Genomic DNA, 19,641 nt, shown 5'->3' on the forward strand with positions numbered 1-19,641 from the left:
TTCATATTTTGTAAAGAATAAAAAGTGTTGTTGTTTGCTTTGTAATATTTTTTGATGGAAAAATTCTAGTATTTTTTTCAGTTTAGTATTTTTTTAATTCCAAACAAACATTCAGGTCTATTACCTAAAATATGCATACATTTTGAATAACTTTACAGAATACTAGGATAGAAAAAGAGCAACAATTCTAGGTTTTATATGATTTTTTTAATCATAAACTTACGCAGTCTTCTTCAGGAGGGCTAGATGGGAAAAGAGAGTGAAGGCGGTCATATGGATACAAGTAATTACTTCATCTCTGTGATTTGTTGTGTAAAGTCACCGTACGGTCCCGTTCCAACTAGTTTATGCATTATTTTCTGCAGATTTTGGCTTTTCCACTGTTTTTAGAGTATTCTTGTTCCGTGATTGCATTTTTTAGGTAAGTTTCAGTGAATTTGATTTGCTTGAGACATTCTGATATATTCTTTGGCTGTATTTTGAGAGGCGTCGCTTGCAAAACGTCCACATGTCCGGTGGGGCGACGTTTGCATTTACATACAAAACAGCGCTCACGACCGGGCCCCGAGACGCTCTAGCATATCTAAACTCCGCTCGACGCACGTCAATCAAACGGGTCGACATGGCGCGCGAGAAACACTCTGAATCGTCGGCTACTTGATTCCGCTATCGATTAGCAAGCTGTAATTCTAGATTTTATCTAGCATCGTGCAACGTTAACGATCATCAATAATGTAAATTAGACTGTGTATCGTTCGTTTTAATTGTACTTAAATGGATCTCATCTGTCTGTCCCGCGTGAGAGGCTAAATTGAAATTTAAATACGTATTGAAATAATTAATCAAGATGTACTATATTCTGATTATCATAACATAAAAAACAGTAAAAGAAATTAAATTTATGAACGACATTGAGATTATATACATCGCAGATGAACGGATGTATATATGTATATACAAACTATACGACCTTGCTTATGTGTTTATGTAAATTTGCAAAAGTTGAATTTACAATTTTACATACATACCTAGGCTCGGAACAAATACCATTGCAACACAAAACGATTTACAAAAGAAAATTACTTTGTGTAAGAAAATCTATTCCAAAGCTGTCATTTTATCAATATTGTAAAGGAATGCGAATGTAACAAGTTAGATATTTTCACCGTGATAGTATCGAGTGAATGAGTTACAGCATACCGGGATGCTATCCAGCTTTTGATCTATTCCGGTGACGCACAGATAGTCTCAGACTAATGGTCGGCCGCTGTGTCCGACACCACTTTGTTGCATTCAGACCTCTACATGTCTAATGCTAAGATCAAGTGACCTATGTTAGGTAACAGGAATTGCTTAAGCTCATCACTAAGTGCACAATTACCGCAGATATTAGGTTACAAGATCGTCGAGAGACTTGCTTCGCGGCATGTCAGTTGAGTGAGCTTGTTGTTTAGTGATTTACAAATACTGATGTAACAGGATCATTGGATCACCAGCAAATCAACTGACGAACTAGACAATAAAAATTTAGGAATAAAGCAACAGGACCATAATACGACCTCTATTTTGACACATCTTTAAAAAGCTGGTTTCAGAATATCTGGATTTTCAAACTTTAAAAACTACTAACTAGAAACTAAACTTTTTCCGTCGATCATAAGACGGAAATGCAAGGTGTTGGAAAGTACAAATGTAAAATTGCTGTGCGTGCCAATTCACTAGGGTCGGACAATTTGTCGTGATGACTTCGCAACAACATAACTTGGGGTTTATATTATGAAATCAATTGATTCATTTTTATTGGGATGATGCGTAATCGTTGAGAAGAATACGATCAAACTTCTAATTTAACAGCGTATACGAAATACCTAACGCGATTACGTTCCATTTTTAGGTGTCGGTATTAATTAAATGTCGAACTGTTATACAACATTAATTGTTATATGTAATTTATTTCATTGTAAATGGTTACAAAACTACTTGATATAAGTATTAATAATTCGCTCTCTGTATTTACATATATATTTTGGTAATTTATTATCGCATGCGTTACTAAAATCGCAGACCGCGAGAAAGACCCCCATGAGGAGTGCGCGTTGGTCCTCATTGCATATTTTGCGGAGCACGGAGCGTCGGTCTCTGGGAGCGATAAGCCTTCTGATTTACGGTTTATGAATGCGATACTTCCGCGGGCTTAGCCGCCAGATTTATACGCTCGAGTTTGCACTACTTCCTAATGACTACAAGTAACAAATACTAATGCTTGTTCATTGCATTTGCACTAAATAAAATTATAGTAATTCAAATTTTTAAATTTCAGTACGTTTAAGTAACTAATACTTTTATTTGGGTAAATAATAGACAGGATAGATCCACTTTTTAAAGAGCTTTTTTTAGTTCCTGATAGCATAATTATGCATGAATTCTTTATGTGTAAACCATCATGCCCGGTTCGTCTTTTTCTGGAATCAAATTAAGGGTCCAGAAGCTTACATCTAGACACAATCTACTGGGTTGCCAAATAAATACTGATGCAATAAATTCATGACGAATACGGACAAATTGTATATACTCTTCTACGATGGAAATGTCAACGTAGACGAGTAGAGCCATACTGGTTTTCATCATATCAACACCCATGTAACAATTTGCCACAGCCCTATTATAAATGGTCCGTTGTCCTTACATTGTCATACATCATTCGACATTGAACCATTCATTCTTCGTTAATGCTGTTTATGAATGACACTAGTCGACCGGACAGCCATTATCGTAATATGGTCTGTCTGTAATGTACACTTATTGCAAGGACTTTGTGCGGTATACGACTTAGAAGCTATTTAGTAAATGCTCGGTATTTTATACCATTAATACAGTTTGTGGTCTTGCTCTACACTAAAAGTATATTGCAAATAAAGTGTTATTTGATGTACACTCTAAGTAAATATTGAACCAAAGTTTAATAGTTGCACTTGGCAGCAGATAAAAATAGGTTGTGGTTTAAGATCTTTATTTCTCTAAGAATTTACAAAATTCACTGTACGAGAAAAACAAAATTATAACTTACAAATAAAATTACACCAGTAGTCTAATTTGGCATATTAAGTTTAATATAAAATATAAAATGTGTATAACATTTTATATTAAATTTACATTTTACTAACAAATTTTTTTAGTTTGTTTTTAAATGATGACATTGTTTTTATATCACGGATATATCTAGGCAAATTATTATATAACTGCACTCCCTCAAATGTTACACTTTTGTGACCAAAATTCGTTCTAGGCTTTGGTAATTTTAATTTATCTTTGTTTCTGGTTTGATATCTATGAGTCCTCTTTTTAAATATTATTTGCGAATTTGTCTCATGTGTTAAGATTTTCCTGATTAGAATACACGTATTATATAATACGTAAAGTTGTTTTATATTAAATTTATTTGTTTTTATATAAATTTCAGAAGTCGGTGTAAGGTAATGGAATCTAAACAATATTTTAATAAGTTTATTTTGTGTCCTTTGTAAAGTATCTAGGGTCGTCTTTGAAGCAGAACCCCATACCTCTACTAAATATTCTAGATGTGGTTTAACTAATGAATTATAGACAATGTGTTGGATTCGCGGTGGAATACAGTTATTTACTCTTCGTAAGACTCCAATCAGGCTACAAAGGTTCACTCTAGTAAGTACAGCACCAAAGAGTACAAGATTGATTATTTAATTTTTATTACTCTTAGTGGAAAGAGTTCTAACGACTTGTTATTGACTAATCATAATGAACTAAACAAAATTAAGACTTTTAATGTAATGGAAAATATTTTGATATATCTTCAGAGATTTCTGTTTATACGTAATATATTTTAAGGAAAACATCTCAAACTCGAATTGATTTTTGCAAATACAACGTTGTTTAATTACCGAGATCAAACGTCGAGAGAGAAACGAAGCGTTTATTGCTGGAGATATCTGTAATTGCGAGTTGTTCGACAGCTATTTATCAAGCTTTTCAAAGATTACTTGTGACTTTTATGTGTATTCAGTGAAATTCGTTTACTTGATACTCATGGATTACTTATTGCTTTAATATTATTATTAACTTTTAACTTATTTAAAAGGCAAGTTATATTAAGCAACATTGTAAAAATATTTTTACGCCTTTACACAGCGCTGTGATTACCTTTTAAAACATATCCGCTGAGCTCATATTGCGGCTAGAACGAACGGCTAAGTACACTCAAACCAAGGATTTTGAATTCCGCATATTTTTTTACTGCCTCTACCACTTTACGGTTGAGCGTTGACCGATCTATCACTCAGTAAATCTGTAACATGATATGAGTGCCTCTACACTTAGGCCTTCTAAGTAACTCGGAGTATCTACGACCTATTGCCTGAGATATCACATTACCTTGTCTTGCGGCAAACATTAAAGAATAATTTATATTTGTTATTAAATTATAAGCATAGAGCTATACATATATGTATGTTATATAAACAACGTATTTCACATATATCTCAATCTTTGTATTTATTCGTAAAATAAATAAAATGAAGTAGGTACCTACTCAGAGATTAATATTCATTCTCAGTAACCAACCTCTACATTTTATAATCACCTTTTGATTTATTTGTCTCTGTTGCATTGAATTATTTAAATAGATTTTCTCTATATTTACTTTCTTTTATATATCTTATATCTTATAAAAGCGGCTGATTTGATAATGGCGGCGGCTTATTGTTCGTTGCAGTACTTCTAATTCGAAGTTAAAATGGAAGTTAATAATATTTCGAAGAAGCGTTTAAAATACATGTAAGAATATTTTTTAAAAGTAATGATAGTCTTGGCAAGATAAGCGGTCTACTTCATAAATTTAATTAAAACTAAAACTCTATCCAATTAGCACCTGTGCAGCAGCTAGCTGTGGGATAATTAGTTTATAGTGTACGCATAGTAAAAGATTGGCTTATCCCTTGAATTAGCCGTGACAATAAACAGCAAGCTTTTCAGTTTAGATTACATTCATACCTAATTATGATTTTAATTGTAACACATGTTATTATTAATGCCAATTCTTAAATTGAAAGCTTAAGTTTTATCGCTGCATACTTTACTTACGCACAAGATAGTGAGAACGTCATCAGTATCAATGTATTTAAAATATAAGTTGTTTTTCCTTCTACGAATTTTTTGCTCCGCGATAACCAATTAAATGCAGCCGCGGTCACTTTGTACGATAAATGGCATCAAGATGTGAGTCCTCGGCGCGTTTATTATCTGATATCTCTTAAGCCGTGTCACGTCGAATGAGATCGTCGGTGTGCGCCCGCCTAACTCGGATAAATGATCTACTTTTAAATAGCCAGTTAATGGCGACCGCAAACAAATTACGCGGTAATGTAACAAGAGGCCTGTCTACTGTCGGGGCGACGACGCAACGCACTCACTGGACGCATTGCTATCGGTGTGTACGTTTTAGCTTAGTCTCCCCACATCGGTGGCACATACGTAATTGATTCTGTATGAATCTGGAAATCTGATCTTAAGAAATTAAGAAACTATAAATCTCCTACTCGATAATTGATTTTATAGATTAATATTCGATAGGTACTCCATACTCTTGCACGGCCAACTTGAATTTTTCTCTTTTACAAAGTTTTGGTAAAAATATATGTGCAATTTAGTCATAAAATGCACATACATTTTTACTTTTTTTTAGGTTTTGTCGTTGATTAAGAGTTGTTTTATATTGAATAGTATTTTTTCCGGATATGGTTTTTTAAACCCAAATCTTTTGATATAAACAGTCTAGAATGTATATACAGATTGTACTAAAAATATTTATGATGTGTATGCATTAGCGAAGTGCCTCGGGCGGTCATCCGAGAGGAATCTCAATTCAAGTTTTTGTCTGGTAGCGGATAGCGATTACTGCACGCTGCGTTGCGCGCCTAGAAGCGGCTCTGGTTACCGCTGACCTTTTTTACTTGTTTATTTAATACTAAACTGAACACTTATAAAATATTTAAAAAAAAAAACATATATATGTGGACTTAATAAACAGCAATTATGGCGGTTATGGCGATAACAAATTGTTAAAAGTTAATTCTCACTTCTTCATTTTAATTAATTCACATGTCACATTTCATGTTACTTTTCAATATAATACTTTTAGTAAAAAATTACGTAGTTGGTAGCAATAAATACATTAATAATTTTTTAATTAGTTGCCTAAATCTAACTCGGGCCAGAATTTTTTTATATCAAAAGTTGGCAAACAAGCGAACGGCCACATGAATTGGCCAATACAACGAAGCGACTGCCGCCCATAGACATCCGCAACTGCAGAGTTGCGTTGCCTTCCTTAATCAACGGAGAGGGGGACACACAGAAAGAGGACATTTCCCCTTCCTATGCGTCCCCTCTTCTGCCTAGTCCACTTCCCCTTCCCATCCTTTCCTAATAAGAAAAGGGTCGGAAGGGAAAGAGCACTAAAATTAGGCCTCACCACATCGTCATTCAAATGTTTCAACAACAGATAAAGCGAGACGATCGTAAAATTTGTTCCAACATATTTATGCGATGCATATTTGGACCCATCCCCAGAGTAAGTGGACTGACAGACTGATGATGTTAATGATGACGTAGAGTAATGAGTAGTACCTAATGTGAAAAAAGTGTGTCATTAAAATTACATATTTGTCCCAAGTTACGTTCAGATGTAAAAAACAGATCGCTAACTATCAAAGGTATTGGAGGAGCAGTGGTATTAAGAGAATAAAACTGGTTATGCAGAAAAAGTAAAATTTGTAGTGCTCTTTTATGACGTTTATAAAAAAAGATACCTAAAAAGGGGAACCCTAGAAAAAAATCAACAATTCTTCACCCTTGATTAATTCCCCTTTATCACAAGATCGCAATAAAACTGTCACTCGATACTTGTGATATGACAGATACGATATCTCCATTAGCTTGAAACACCGTCATCATTCCAATGACGCTGTACGTGAACCGAGATAAAAATAAAACGCAACTCGTATCACGAATTTGAACGACTGCCAGTTTGGTACGTTTACATCGACATCGCAGCGCCGTGGGCCGGCGGACGAGGCCCGGCAGACGCGCTCATAAATTAAAAGCCATCATATTTGTTTTTCGAACGGACGAGTAAATAAAATTCCGATCGACGGAGCGTAACTTTGCGCGGTACGTAATCAACAGTTTTATTCGGCGATTCCGCTGCCTTGATTTTGAGCTTCATCCTTTCCACGAATGAAGCTCGTTCTTCATTTAAATATCTTTCGCCTTTGGATTCCGCTGACGCTGATTAAATCCAACGCGTCTATATATTTTTATCGAATCGCGATTTCATTTGTTCTGTTTTATATCGACAACAGTTTTTATTCTGTTCGTAACGGTTCGTCATCGAGACAATTTCGAGACGACGGAGGTGCTAGTTAACGCCGAGGTCAGTAATTAACCGACGAGATCAACAAGCCGCTCGATGCTAATGGGTCCTTTCCACGTCAAAGGGCTGAGAGGCGTCGGAGCGCGTCTGTCCGAATAATGGGGCAGGTTGTGCCCTTCACGGCCGCGCGCGCCTGTCGGAGCCTCGACCTTTCCGACCCTTGTCAAGCATCAATCGATTAGCTTAGCGAGTAGCACTAATTCGTATTTATACTGTTATCTAATAGGGGCTGTCCCAATCTTAAATTCATTCTATGTTTTTTTGGCATCCAGCCCACACACAACAATGTAGGGAAATTGAATTTTCGTACGTGACGCATCAGGTTATCGATTGAGAGCAGACGAAACGAGGCCGTTATTTTTATGGACTCCTTGTAACAAAATGTGTGGTATCCGTTTTTGCTTCAGAAAGATTTTCACGATCGAGCTTATTGGGCGTAATTTTCGACGTGTGTTATATCCACAGATGCCATAAAACTTAAATATGCTTTAGCATGCGTCAACACGATACATTGTTGTACAATTTAGAAACCCCTTTTGTTTACTTTGTCAACATACTTACAACCATGAAACTCATTCGAAGTGATGACAATAATTATTTGATGATCACGATACACAGGAGTTACATTTACACCCATTTAACATACAATATTAAACTATGAGTTAAATGGAAATAAAAATTCTTTATGGAAATCACTATAGCGCCTTAAAACATCCATTACTGAAATGAACATTGGAAAATGTCACTATAAATTTATAATCACAACACCAGAGACAGAAACTATTAATTTTAGGCGAGCGCATTATATAATGCGAGAAGTTTATGGCGCTGTTCTGTTGGTATTTCGACGTTACGTTTGATATAGTTGACAATAAAGACTAACAATAAAATTTTAGACCTAATTCTTCTTTGTGAAACGAGAATTTATTATGTTATTCAAATGACTCGTAAAACAGACCGCCTGTTATTAAGTGACAAATCTTGTGCGTGTTAGCCGCTGTTACTACAATCACGTCAAAGTAATGGCCGAATTATACTTATAATAATATTTTTAATAAGCTTTTATTGTGCCTCTTGATTTCTATGCATACAAATTAATTTAACTATTCTATATCATGATTTCCTGTTTGTTAAAATTTGAAACCACTTTTTATTTTTTTTTCTCGTAAAAAAAGTATAACACATATTGTTTGGGAATAATTTTGCTGTGAATGTTTTAGTGACTTATTTTGTCTGTCATATTATCGACAGACAGGTTCGATGCCGAGCCCGCAGAGCTAATTAGGAACATACATAATATTATCATGAAAAATGACTGATTAAAACTTAAATATTTCATCAGAAAATTACGAACTGTTTGAGCAATTAGCGCAATGTTTGGACGCCGTTTTAACTCATTGTGTTTGTTCTATTGATTCAATTGTTACTAACTCATTGGTTCTGATTATCGACTGTTGAGAGCTTAGTTGCTACATTTAACAGTACAACTACCTAGTATTTTAGGTCATAGTATGAAGGTTTTATAAAATCGGCATTGCGCTTTAAAGTACATACACATACACATTACATTTTTCTTGTAATGTCACCTAAATAAGAAAAGAAGTCCCTTAATTACAGCTATTTGGGTTCAGCGCTTTGTAAAATTATTCAAATAACGTTCGAGTTAACGGCTTTTTTGTAACGAATTGCCGCGTATTTTCCCCTGTGTCGTGTTTATGGCCGATTGCGAAATAAAAGTCAAACATCGTAAATTCAAGTTGCCGCTGCATAAACAAATCTTATCTTCACAATAGCAAAGGCTTATCTCCAAATACATTGTCCATATTTTTAAGGTGTAAATTTGTAAATTTAGACCATGCTGTATGAAATCTAGATCAACGTAGCTTGAGTGTATTAAAACATGCAACTATTTTTTTACAATCGCATTACGAAATATGTACATTCATCAATTAATGCTTGTATTTAAAAAACAATGGAATTATTACACATTATTTTAGGTTTTTGATGAGCTTTGAAGTAGGTAGTTTTGACCGCAAAAAGTGATTTTTTTAAGTATTGTAACTATGGCTTCGCTGTACATACATGCAAAATATGATCCCGATCATTCGACGCTCTCCCTTTTCGATGCACAAATTAATTATGAGGAATTTTGGCTTTGTTTAATGGTTTGCAATGATCATTTAAAATTTGTGTTTTTATTTTTAAGTTTTATTTTTACGAACATCGATGTTAAAGCTTACTATGCATGTGTTCGTATTTGTATATTTTACGTAAAATACTCGTAAAATAAGTGTACATAGTTAAAATGGTACAAGGAACTTTGTAAGTTAATCTCGCCATATATTTAGCGGTCGCGTAGCTCCTAGGGCATTAATGATCCGGCGGAGCGTTACAAGATTGTTGTCTCCTGCCGAGGTGGCGGCTAACATTGTTAGCGCTCTGCTATACTTACCAACTATATTGACAGTGAATCGGGTGAACGTTGATATACAGTATTTTATGCAGTTTACACACGGTAGATTAGATAAGGATTTTGACTTTACATACATACACCTACCTGCAGATTCATTTGTACTGTATCGTAGCAATTTAATGTAGGCCACACATTTGGGTTTTTTGCATTACGGTTTAATCTTTTCATGAACAACCTATTTGCAATCCATAGTATGTGTGTGTGTGTGTGTGTGACAAAACTATAAAGATATACTATGAAACTTGATTATGATTCCAAAGTTAAAATTGTCTTGCAGAACATAGCGTGTGTGGCCTATTTTAGTTTGCTATCATACTGTAGTAATGAGTGTCGAAGCGCTAGGAAATCTAATTGTACCTACCATCTAATGAGTTCAATTTGTATTTCAGTTGGTGTTAGTTTGTTGGTTATAGAATACGAAAAAAATACTATGAGATACTTATAATGCAGATTGTAATTCAATATACACATTTATATCTTACATGTGTGACCATATAATAACCTAACGGATACGGACCTAATATCCATAGTTCAAACTTGTCACATTTATAGCTGTAATGAAAATAATAACGAAGTCATAATGGTTTTACCTAAATACGCTTTATGATTTAAACAACACATAACAACGAGATACTTCTCTCGTCGTTAAATCTAATGTTTGTAACTGGATGGAACAACTGAGCCAACTATTCTAATGACCGTCGGGGGACACCGCATACGAACCGAAAGTATTAGACACGTTTAATTTAATCCACATTGCAAACTAATCCTGCTAAAGTGCTACAATATCTGGTTCAGGAGCTTGCGCGATTCGCGGTCGCTGCCAACGTGTGGCTATTTTATGTAGTGATTTGCATTAATTATTCTCTATAACTACACTATCTTATTTCCAACATAAATTGAACATTGCTAATATATTCAATTAATACTAAACTATCTACAGTATAAATTAAAATGTTTCAAATAAAAATGTACAAATTTTTTTACGCATGGTATTCATAATTTTTATTTGAAATTTTTTCAAATGTACATAAAAAAAAAAAAATTATCTTACGTGTTAAGTAGCAAATATCAAAGAATTTTGTATATTTCAAGTCTCTGGCTCATCACTATCTTACGTATGCATTCTGCGCACTCAGTTGTGACATGGATCCGGGCTAATATCGTTAAACGGTTACATTGTCGTGGCTACGCTGCAAATGTTGCCTGTTTCAGTGACATCCACTCTGCTACTAAAATAAAGCTGTTTCTTTTGAATACGTGACAGATTGATGAAGTACAGGGTATTATTGCCTCAGCGTTTTACTGTATCTTTATCTTTTTTTTAACATAGAACACTGTCCGATTTCCACGTCGACTTTTCCTAAATCATAATAGTTTGTTATATTCTACAGTGTGCTTAGAAAATTTTATATTTCATATTACCTAATCGAACAAGTCAGAAAAGCGTTTCTATATGTATACAACGTTCAAGTTACGATTGATTAAATGTCAATTGATTTCCATCCTCATTTCCATTTTTGCTAATGAAAACTAAGGTGTAGGCATTGTCTTAACTAACGTATAGGCATTGTCTTAACTAACGTGTATTTCTTAAAAACTCAAGATGATCAAGCTTACTTTTAGTCTATCTCTACTGAGAAGACAGCGAGCGAACTGACATTTAAGCTGCGGGGCTCTTTTAACTGTTGTTAACATGTGTCCCGTTCACTCAATATATTGTAACAATAGAACGTTTCAACTCTTTATATGTTTAGATTGAACTTGTTTACTTGTTGTACAGATTGATTGGCGTAAGAGATGAAATTAATCAGTGCATCTCTCGCTAAAAGGTCTCCATTGTTTACGTAATTCGTAGCACTCTTTTAATTTCAATAAAGTTCTTTGGAGAGCACTTTCTGGTCTCCATTGAGTCTGTACGATATAATGGTAATAATTTAATGGAGTAAGAAACTCACTTAAAGTTATTAAAACTCTGTAAAGTGGGCTGCAGTTGCGCTATCACGCTAATTGAAAACAACATTGTGGTGGCCGCTACTCGCTGCAACTTAATATCTAACATAAGATTGCTTTCCTGTTTTTTAGACATTCACCTTCCTGGAGCATACTCTATACTGAATTTTCATTTTCGTTACAAACTTTCAACAAAGGCTTTTGAAAGTTGGCAAGTATGCTTCTACGGTATATTCTCGAAGATAATTTAAGACAATGTAGTAGTTTTCAATACATTGAAAAGGAAAATTATAACTTATTTTTCCAACAAAAAATTACAACATACTTAAAAGGTTGTTAAATTCCGATTACCTTAAAAGGAAGGAACTTTAAGTTGCTTAGAGAAAAGGAAGGTTCAGCCGTGATTGCCTCTGCCTGCAGTGTATGTGTTTACTTAGTTAGTATAATAATAACAATTAAACATTTATTACAGTTCGCAACGGCTACTCGTGCGTGCCGATTGCATTATCCGAGGGTCTGGACATCCGGCTTGGGACCTCAGTCACTGACATTGAATACGGCGGTCCAGGGGTTACCGTCAAAGCGGTCAGTCACAGGACTCCGAATCAACCTCAAACTTTTAAAGGTAAGCTCTGCATAAATTTCGATACTATGCAAGTATAAAGACCACTACATACCTTCAGTTTAACTGAACTGACTATATTTACAGTTGCAAATTACGTGGGTAAGCAAAATTTTAACCGTCAATTCAATTGTATAGTTTTAGCCTTTTTGCCTAAGCTCAATAACAATACTAACGTTATTTTAACGTTAGATTATAGAGCGTTTTATCATAGAGTATGAGAAACCCACGGTTAAAAGTAAAAAAGAACACAAAACACGGCCGTCGACAAATTAGTGGGCGTTATGAGAAAAATCCACAACGCCGACGGCGGCTCTTGTCATTTCTTTGTCGTGGAATGATTTGCAATTCTATAGCCTTAATTTCACTTTGACGAAGCACAAAAATACGGGTGTCTGTTGACCCGACGTCCTCAGTCATTCTGTCACACTGCGCTCGGAGCCGGGCATTTGCATACAGCCGAGTCGATGGTAAAAGTGCCAAATAGACTCTAAAGAGACTGTCATATTGGCCGTTACTGCCAACTTAATACGAGAAAAAGAACCACTTCCTTTGAGCACATCTACTAGCCAAAAATATCGTTGCTCATGAATTTCTCTTTCAATATTCTCCCCGACAGCTATCGCAATGCAACTTACTGACCCAAATAAAACGCTTTCAGCATTTAACGTAGAAGTTATCGTAGCGATCTCATGGTTCCGGTTATTGATAGACAGTTTGCGACGCGAGGAAATTTTTAAACTTTAAAAAGTGTTATAACTTCAAATATATAGTTCATTTGTTACTCGAAAATTATTAAATTGTAAACTTTCGTGAGACATAATATTTAAATAATCCAGAACGGCTTAACTCACGTGTGATCGTCCGGCGAGGGCACTGACTAGTTTCGGACTCGTCCGGGGTCCATCTCGCAGTGACTGAGTCTGCGACCGCGACCGCGAAGTCCTCAAAATAAACACTCGCCTTGAAGATGGACCCCCGAAGGGTCGGAAAATAGTCGGTGCCGTCACCGGAGGATCGAAAATTATTATGAATTTAACCCCAATATTGATATATTAAACGCTTTACTATGTATAGTTTTAGAATTTATACTTTATTTATTTTGATTTTCTTAAGTACAGTAATACATCGCAGTATGTCGTACATTTTATTGTAAAAGGTATACATGTTTAACTGTAGTAGATACCGTAACAACAATATCTGTGGGTTGCATAAACGGGACAGTTTGACCGGTGAAATACCTCAAGTGCGCAGAAGACAGGGGGCAAGTGGATGCAATTCGGCGTTTGGTCTGATGAGTATGCGTGCCGGAGGTTAGATTTGAACTACGTTCCCTTCCCACCCTTTTCTTATAAGGAAACGATGGGAAGAGAAAGCGGATTTGGTGGAGGAGGAGATAAATAGGAAGGTGAAATATCCTCTCTTTCAACGTCCTCTTCTCCGTCGATTAAAGGTAGGCGACGACTCTGCAATTGCGGATGTCTATGGTCAGCGGTCGCTTCGGTATTTCAGCAAATCCAAGTGGCCGCATGATCGTTTTCCACTTTATAATATGAAAAATACTAATTTTATTAAATACGTATCTCCACAGATATACTTAGTATACTAGAATGTGGTAAATTGTTTTGGAGTGTTTGTTTTTATTTGACCTTAACCCGTGAACAAGATGGAGGACTCACAGCACGAGATCTCGATTAATGTGAACAAGGTATTATGTATGCGACGTATAAAGTCCGAAAGCTGTGGGTCGTTAGCTGAGATCAAGTGTAGCTCTAATGCTGATTGCTTGCTTTTATAGCGTAACACTCTCCACACTTACGCCTGGTTTTTACACATTCATAAAAGTTTCAATAAACGTTGGATTTACACGCTGAAATGAGTAAAGGGTATTTTTTTCAGTTATTTTAATAGAGTAAAAATTAATCAAACGATTTAAATTAAACCAAAAGTTTGTTACTTAATGAGATTCTATAGTTATTTTACTAGAAGTTGAACAAAGGTAAACATAAACTTAATAACCATTCAACTCTTAGTAGCGGCAGATAGAATAATATATCGTATAAGTAGTCGGTTTATTGTCCATTTGAGTGGTCCTAGAGCGAGCGGAAAGTTTGTATAGAGCGCGATATTGTTGCAGGTGATGTGGTGCTGTGCACTTTGCCGCTGGGAGTGCTCAAAGTTGCGGTCGCGAACAACGGACAGAACCAACAGAACTTTGTTAAATTTGATCCGCCACTGCCCGACTGGAAGGTTTGTAAACTCATACGCCACGGTTAATTACGAACTCCCCTGGGTTTTGTTATTGCACTGTAACGTATATACACTGGGCGCGTGCAGTTTATTACGTGTGCGCTTGGATCTGATTTTTTTTTCAATGATGTTCCTCGACTGTTAACTGAGCTCTTGTTGTGTTATATATCATTCGGCTCGTAGTCTTCCACGAGTGGTTTACTCAATTTTACTTAATTTGTTTCTTGTTTTATGTCACTTTTTGCTATTAATAATTTACTTCATGAATAATTTTGGCAGGTGGCAGCAATCAAGCGTCTCGGCTACGGGAACCTAAACAAAGTAGTGCTATGTTTCGAGCGAACGTTTTGGGACCCGAGTGCCAATCTCTTTGGTCATGTCGGTACAACCACCGCAAGTAGAGGTATGTTTTGGTATATTATTAATCTATTATAGCCTAAGTAAAAATATTAAAACACGTATGTATAATTCTATTATTCAATTTTATTATCAAATACCGGTCGTCCGCAAGTTCGTCAGCGCAGGAAAAAAGTAGCTTCTAATATTGCTGCGTGCATTAGCTACCTTCCCGTCAAAATATGTCTAGCCATTCCGGAGATTACGGAACAAATGCGGCCTTGTGGATAAGATATACAGACAGACAAAAAAATAGTTTTTCGTTATTATGTGTACGAAATATTTTTTTTTATGGTACAGTCAGCTGCATAAATATAGTGGCAGACAAGGTATCCAAATATATAGGAACTCCTATATTGATCAATTATATAAGTACAACTAAAGTATAAATCGTACATTTTTTCTTTTTTATTTTATGTATATGCGCTATAGAACATAAATCTTTTTAATACAGAGATTGAAAGCAAAATTAAGTTTTAAGCCAATTTCTAGAAAATGAGATGAGCTCAGTTTGCTCTCGGAGGATACGACTCGTAAATTATTTCCAAGCGTAAATAGTGTAAAACTCAGAAACAGCGGCCGCGACGCGATAACGAATTAAAAGCTGAATAATTTAACGCTACTGAGAGACCCCGAGGGGCGCTCTTCGGCGATAAATCACTGCAACAAGCCGAGACATGCTATTTTTTACGTTATGCTTTAGTACACCTTAACTCTTTGTTGGCTAGCTTCATTAAATGGCGATGGGAATACCGGAACAATGTACGACCGGGTCTCGGGTTTTTTCTTCGATACAAATTTAACGTTTTCGGTATATCTGATGAACGCTATCGCCCGACGTTTGTTTGCGAGTTATGTGAGAACAGCGCGCCATGAATCTTTACGTCTACCTTGAACTTAAAAATTTAATTATGGCCTCATTATAGACGTTATTATTACAGTATCGGAAATCTTCAATTAATTATAAGTATCCAAACTTTAACAAAATAATTTCAATACATTTTTATCTCGAAAAATCTACAATACAAGCTTGGGCGCACTTGGACGTAAAATAAAATGTAATTGACAATGTATAGGTAAACCAAAGCAAAGACGGTGACTTTTCATAAAAGTGTTTAAAATGTTTATGAGCGTACAACTTTTAAAAAATATTTGAAATTCAACCAGCTGAGTAAAATAGAACAGCGAAAGAGTATTTCACATCAAACATTGACAAAACGAGAAGATACAAAAATAATCAGTGAAACAGTGAGCGAGATTGAGCGATACTACAAGGCGTTGTTATTTTACCAACATCTTTGTCCATTGTAAGGTGAGCTGTTCCTGTTCTGGAACCTGTACAGCGCGCCGGTGCTGCTGGCGCTGGTGGCGGGCGAGGCGGCCGCGGTCATGGAGAACGTCACTGATGACGTCATCGTCGGCAGATGCATCGCTGTGCTCAAGAGCATCTTCGGACACGCCGCTGTGCCGCAACCTAAGGAGTGCGTAGTCACTAGGTAATTATTAAACTTTCATTCTTAGTTGTAAATGTGGTGCTTGTTACTATTTTTAGTACTTCATTTTTCCATTGAAGTGATTCTCTAAAATTTGGATCAACGACTTCTTTAGATAGAGTATTCGACATCACGACGAAGTTTGTTATATTCTATTGTAGCTTTAAGACATCGTAAGGAAATGATAAACACTTGCAGCTTAGGTTTGAAATTCAAAAGTGGCTATCGTTGTACAGATGGCGGGCAGACCCGTTCGCCCGCGGTTCCTACAGCTTTGTGGCAGTGGGATCCTCGGGCACGGACTACGACCTTCTCGCCGCGCCCGTCCCCGGAGCGCCCGGAGATAACAGACTCTTCTTTGCTGGTAAGTGGACAACAAGGAATTGATAAAATTTATATTCAATTTAAGATTTCAAAAACATTCTTTGTTCTGGTGTGATTAAATGTTAATGCAAAATCATAAATGGAAGGAAGCCCGATGTAACGTTTTCGTATTACTTCCGATAAGGAAAAAAACGTTGCGTAAGCTCATAAAAAGTTATGTGAAGTATCTTAAATCTCCGGAAACAATAGAATTGATTCGCCCGCTCTCAGCTAACAACTTAAATAAAAAAGCAATCGATGGGACAATAAAAAAGGAAATATTATTTAGACAAAACTTACAGAAATGATATTTATATACAGAGCGCAGTATTGTCCTTGAAAATTCTAACTTAAAATTAAAAAGTCTTTTAGATAATCTCACTTACTACACTTTCTTATAAATTGACAGAACTCTATCAGTTCAGATTTTAATACGTTGCAATCTTAAATGTTCTCACACATTTTCTTTAGTAGAATTTACAGATTAAGTCCCGTTTTCCATTTTCTCCAAACATATACAGCGGATAAAAAGTCTTAAATATGTGTTACTTATCGTAGGGGAACACACAATGAGGAACTACCCGGCGACAGTTCACGGTGCGTTTCTGTCCGGGCTGCGGGAGGCGGGCCGGCTGGCGGATCTGCTGCTGCCTCATGTAACCATACCCTCACACGTCTCCTAGACCCATAACACCGGTTTAGAAGTTCCAGGATGTTGAACTACATGGAGATGCCACATGGTCATTGCGTTGTCTTTGCGACAACGCTGCGGTACCACAATAAACGCTTTGATGTTGTAAACATACAAATTTCAAATACATTCACAGAGGATGGACACTTTTTCGTATTTTCTTTCTTTCTTACTTTCTTTTTTATAAGTAATTTTGTGGATGTAGTGATGTAAAGTGAAATGTTTTCCGAAAATAATGCGATAACGCATTGGCGACGCTCCGTCCGTGTGGCGTCTCTAATCTCCTCTAATAAAGAGTGTCTTACTCTTTACAATTCTATAAATCTCTTACTAGCTTAGTGAATGTGGTCCATGCATTTGATGTTAACTGATTTAGTTAGTGCACGTAGACTACAAACTACCGGATATATAGTGTTAATTGTAATAAATTTTCCAGTGGCCTTAAGCTATCCCTTTTTACATTCGGTAACTTTTTGCGCAATTTTTAACTAAATTAAGAAGTATAAGCGATTTTGTTGCTTGCATTATTAGTCATTAGACTTCTGAAATTTGGATGATTGCTTTAAATAATATAGAAGTTTACTGAAGAAGGGCTTATTAGTAAATAATGTGGATAAAATGGGCTATCGTGTATCGAGCTACATCCAGTACGATTCACTTCCGCGAGCATGACTGCGCCGCGCCGATACCGCGGTCGTGTACCACCTTATCAACGAGATGATTTGTGCACTTGATCATTTATACTCAGAGTTAGTTATTGCTTACCTAAGCATACTCTTAGCCCTTATTCGCACGGGCGCTTTAATAACGCTGTGTTAAACCTAGGCATTAGCGGCTTTCGAGTGATAATCGCTTTATAATCACTCAAAATACAATTGCATGATAAAAAAGCGTCTCGATTTAAAAGCTTTGCCGCATTTGTTCTAATTGAAAGATTTTTTGACGCACGAAAAAAAGCGCCCGTGCAAATTAGAGCTTGGTATAGATTTAGTGTTAAACCTTAGTGACAATTAAGGAATGAATGTACTAGTGGCATTGTTTCTTTGTAGAATTACAGGTGGTAATAATAAATAATAGTAATACATAAGTATTATAAAAAATGTTATGACAACGTTTTTTTTTTTTAGATAATTACTGTTTAGCATATTTGTGGTTGTGGTGTTTTTTTTTTTTAGATAAAATTCGTGTTTTGAAATTGAAATGTAAAAGTATTAGGATTAGTATTTTTAAAGATTACATTTATCATTAAGGGTTTTTTCTGTGTGTTCTTTAAGTTGTTTAAAAATGATTTTAATTTGATTTTGTAACAGAAACTGAAATTTATGTTATTTTATTTCGAAGCAATGTGGACATGTTTCTAATAAATTATAAAGTTTATTTTTTGATCAAAAGGCGAGCTTTATAGATTTTGTAGAACAAGCTTTTGTTTCTCATAATAATGTTTTTTTTTTTTAATAAATAATGTAAATGAGAAGAAATAATATAAAAAATAAATAAAATTTCTTTATTTAACTAATAACTAATATGCTAACGAGTTTACGACTGTCGCGTACAATAATATGATTATCTAATACTTATAGCTAATAAAAATTAATTAAAATATAAAAATAGCTAACGTCTTTATGCTTTTAATTTAGTGACTGAATTTAAAAGACTTGACACAAGAAAACCGGATATTTTACATAATACATTTATGTTTATGATAAATATTTCGAATTTTTAATTAAATTGGAATAGATGTGAGCTGTTTGATATAAAAGTGTAAGCTTTTATAACCGTTTTACATTAATAAGGTGATTAGACTTAAATATTCTTTTAGTCAATTAAACTAATTTAGTTTTTAGTTTCCAATATATGTCTCTAGTAAAATAAATTTGAAAATTTCAATGTTAAAAAAATGTTTTGAAATGTGAAAAACTGATTTTTTTTTAGTTA

The 19,641-nt window shown here is 35.2% G+C and overlaps 1 protein-coding gene across 1 annotated transcript in view; it reads left to right on the forward strand.

Annotated features, from left to right (window-relative positions):
• The window catches only part of LOC106719592 (lysine-specific histone demethylase 1A), a 190,572-nt gene extending 171,812 nt beyond the window's left edge, over positions 1-18,760 (forward strand). Inside the window, exons 14-19 of the mRNA XM_045679986.1 lie at positions 12,364-12,516; positions 14,651-14,763; positions 15,043-15,166; positions 16,472-16,655; positions 16,889-17,016; positions 17,574-18,760. Coding sequence (XP_045535942.1) covers positions 12,364-12,516; positions 14,651-14,763; positions 15,043-15,166; positions 16,472-16,655; positions 16,889-17,016; positions 17,574-17,698 — 827 coding nt within the window. The 3' untranslated portion in view covers positions 17,699-18,760. The remainder of the gene's footprint in view (positions 1-12,363; positions 12,517-14,650; positions 14,764-15,042; positions 15,167-16,471; positions 16,656-16,888; positions 17,017-17,573) is intronic.
• The last annotated feature ends 881 nt before the right edge of the window (positions 18,761-19,641 follow it).

Source organism: Papilio machaon, chromosome 11 (genome assembly GCF_912999745.1).
Source record: "Papilio machaon chromosome 11, ilPapMach1.1, whole genome shotgun sequence".
Taxonomy (NCBI): Eukaryota; Metazoa; Arthropoda; class Insecta; order Lepidoptera; family Papilionidae; genus Papilio; species Papilio machaon.